We start from the raw sequence: 1,069 nt of genomic DNA, 5'->3' as shown, positions 1-1,069 counted from the left end.
GCAAGGGTGTAGGCAATTGCACTGCATTGCACTTTGTATAAATTATCTCATCTGATCCTCCAAATCACTGCAAGAGCCACTGTCCTCATTTAGGTTGTTATGCTTAAAAGTCCCACAGCTAGTAACTGCAGGTGCAAAGGATGTTAGGTTCTGTTGTCCTTAGACAAGCTACACTTGATTAACAAGTGTAGACAAGCTACACTTGATTAACAAATAGACAAGCTACACTTGATTAACAAATAGACAAGCTACACTTGATTAACAAATAGGCAAGCTACACTTGATTAACAAAAGTTCCTTTAAGTTTTGCACTATTGGGGTGAGGGGCTTCAAACAGAAATGGGGAGTGTGGGGGAGTAGAGCGAGAACTCACCGGGAGGAGAGGGCCCGCTGCCCCGTCCTTCCCACAGAGTTGGAATCGAGAGGCGCTCGCCCGCAAAAGGTGTTTGCGCTGCGTCCCCGCGGGCCTCGCGCGCGGCAGCGGGCTTCGCACCGAGCGGCTTTGGGTACCTCGCGAGGGGCGGCAGGTCCCGGCTCTGCGACCGGCTCACGACCCCCCGCTGCGGCCCGGCCACCCCAACCTCTAGGCTGCGCGGCAGCGGGCTACGCACCGAGCGGCTTTGGGAACCTCGCGAGGGGCTGCAGGTCCCGGCTCTGCGACCGGCTCACGACCCCCCGCTGCGGCCCGGCCACCCCAACCTCTAGGCTGTCCGCCAGCGGAGAGTCCACCCGCGAACCGGGCGCCCCTTGGCTCCGGGCCCGGGGAACCGCTTGGCGGGGGCAAGTGGCACACTGGCCCCGAGTCCCTGCGGCGCCGGGAAGGAGGGAGGGACGCAGCGGGGACCCAGAACCCCCTAAGGCTACGCGGAAAGAGTGGGGCGGCAGCCGAGAGCCCCGCGGGGGAAGCCACTGGAGGGCAGCGGATGGCGGACGTAGGAAGAGAGGCCCGACACTCACTGTGAGGGTCGCTCTTCTCCCGGACCCCGTCCACGCGGCCGTCGGGGTGGATGCGCAGGAAGAAGCCCCCGTTTTTGCAGTACAGCCGCTTGGGGTCCTTGAAGTGGCCGGG

At 61.6% G+C, this 1,069-nt stretch overlaps 1 protein-coding gene across 1 annotated transcript in view; it reads right to left on the bottom strand.

Moving 5' to 3' along the window:
- Nucleotides 1-1,069, bottom strand: part of FGF2 (fibroblast growth factor 2) — a gene marked incomplete at its 5' end in the record, with an annotated part of 100,730 nt that extends 99,661 nt beyond the window's left edge. Inside the window, one exon of the mRNA XM_004711856.2 lies at nucleotides 958-1,069. Within this exon, the coding sequence (XP_004711913.1) occupies nucleotides 958-1,069 (112 nt within the window). The remainder of the gene's footprint in view (nucleotides 1-957) is intronic.

This window comes from Echinops telfairi, unplaced genomic scaffold (assembly GCF_000313985.2).
Source record: "Echinops telfairi isolate 266 unplaced genomic scaffold, ASM31398v2 ScPeMD7_14;HRSCAF=57, whole genome shotgun sequence".
NCBI classification, from domain to species: Eukaryota; Metazoa; Chordata; class Mammalia; order Afrosoricida; family Tenrecidae; genus Echinops; species Echinops telfairi.
This window is presented reverse-complemented; position numbering and strand designations above follow the sequence as displayed.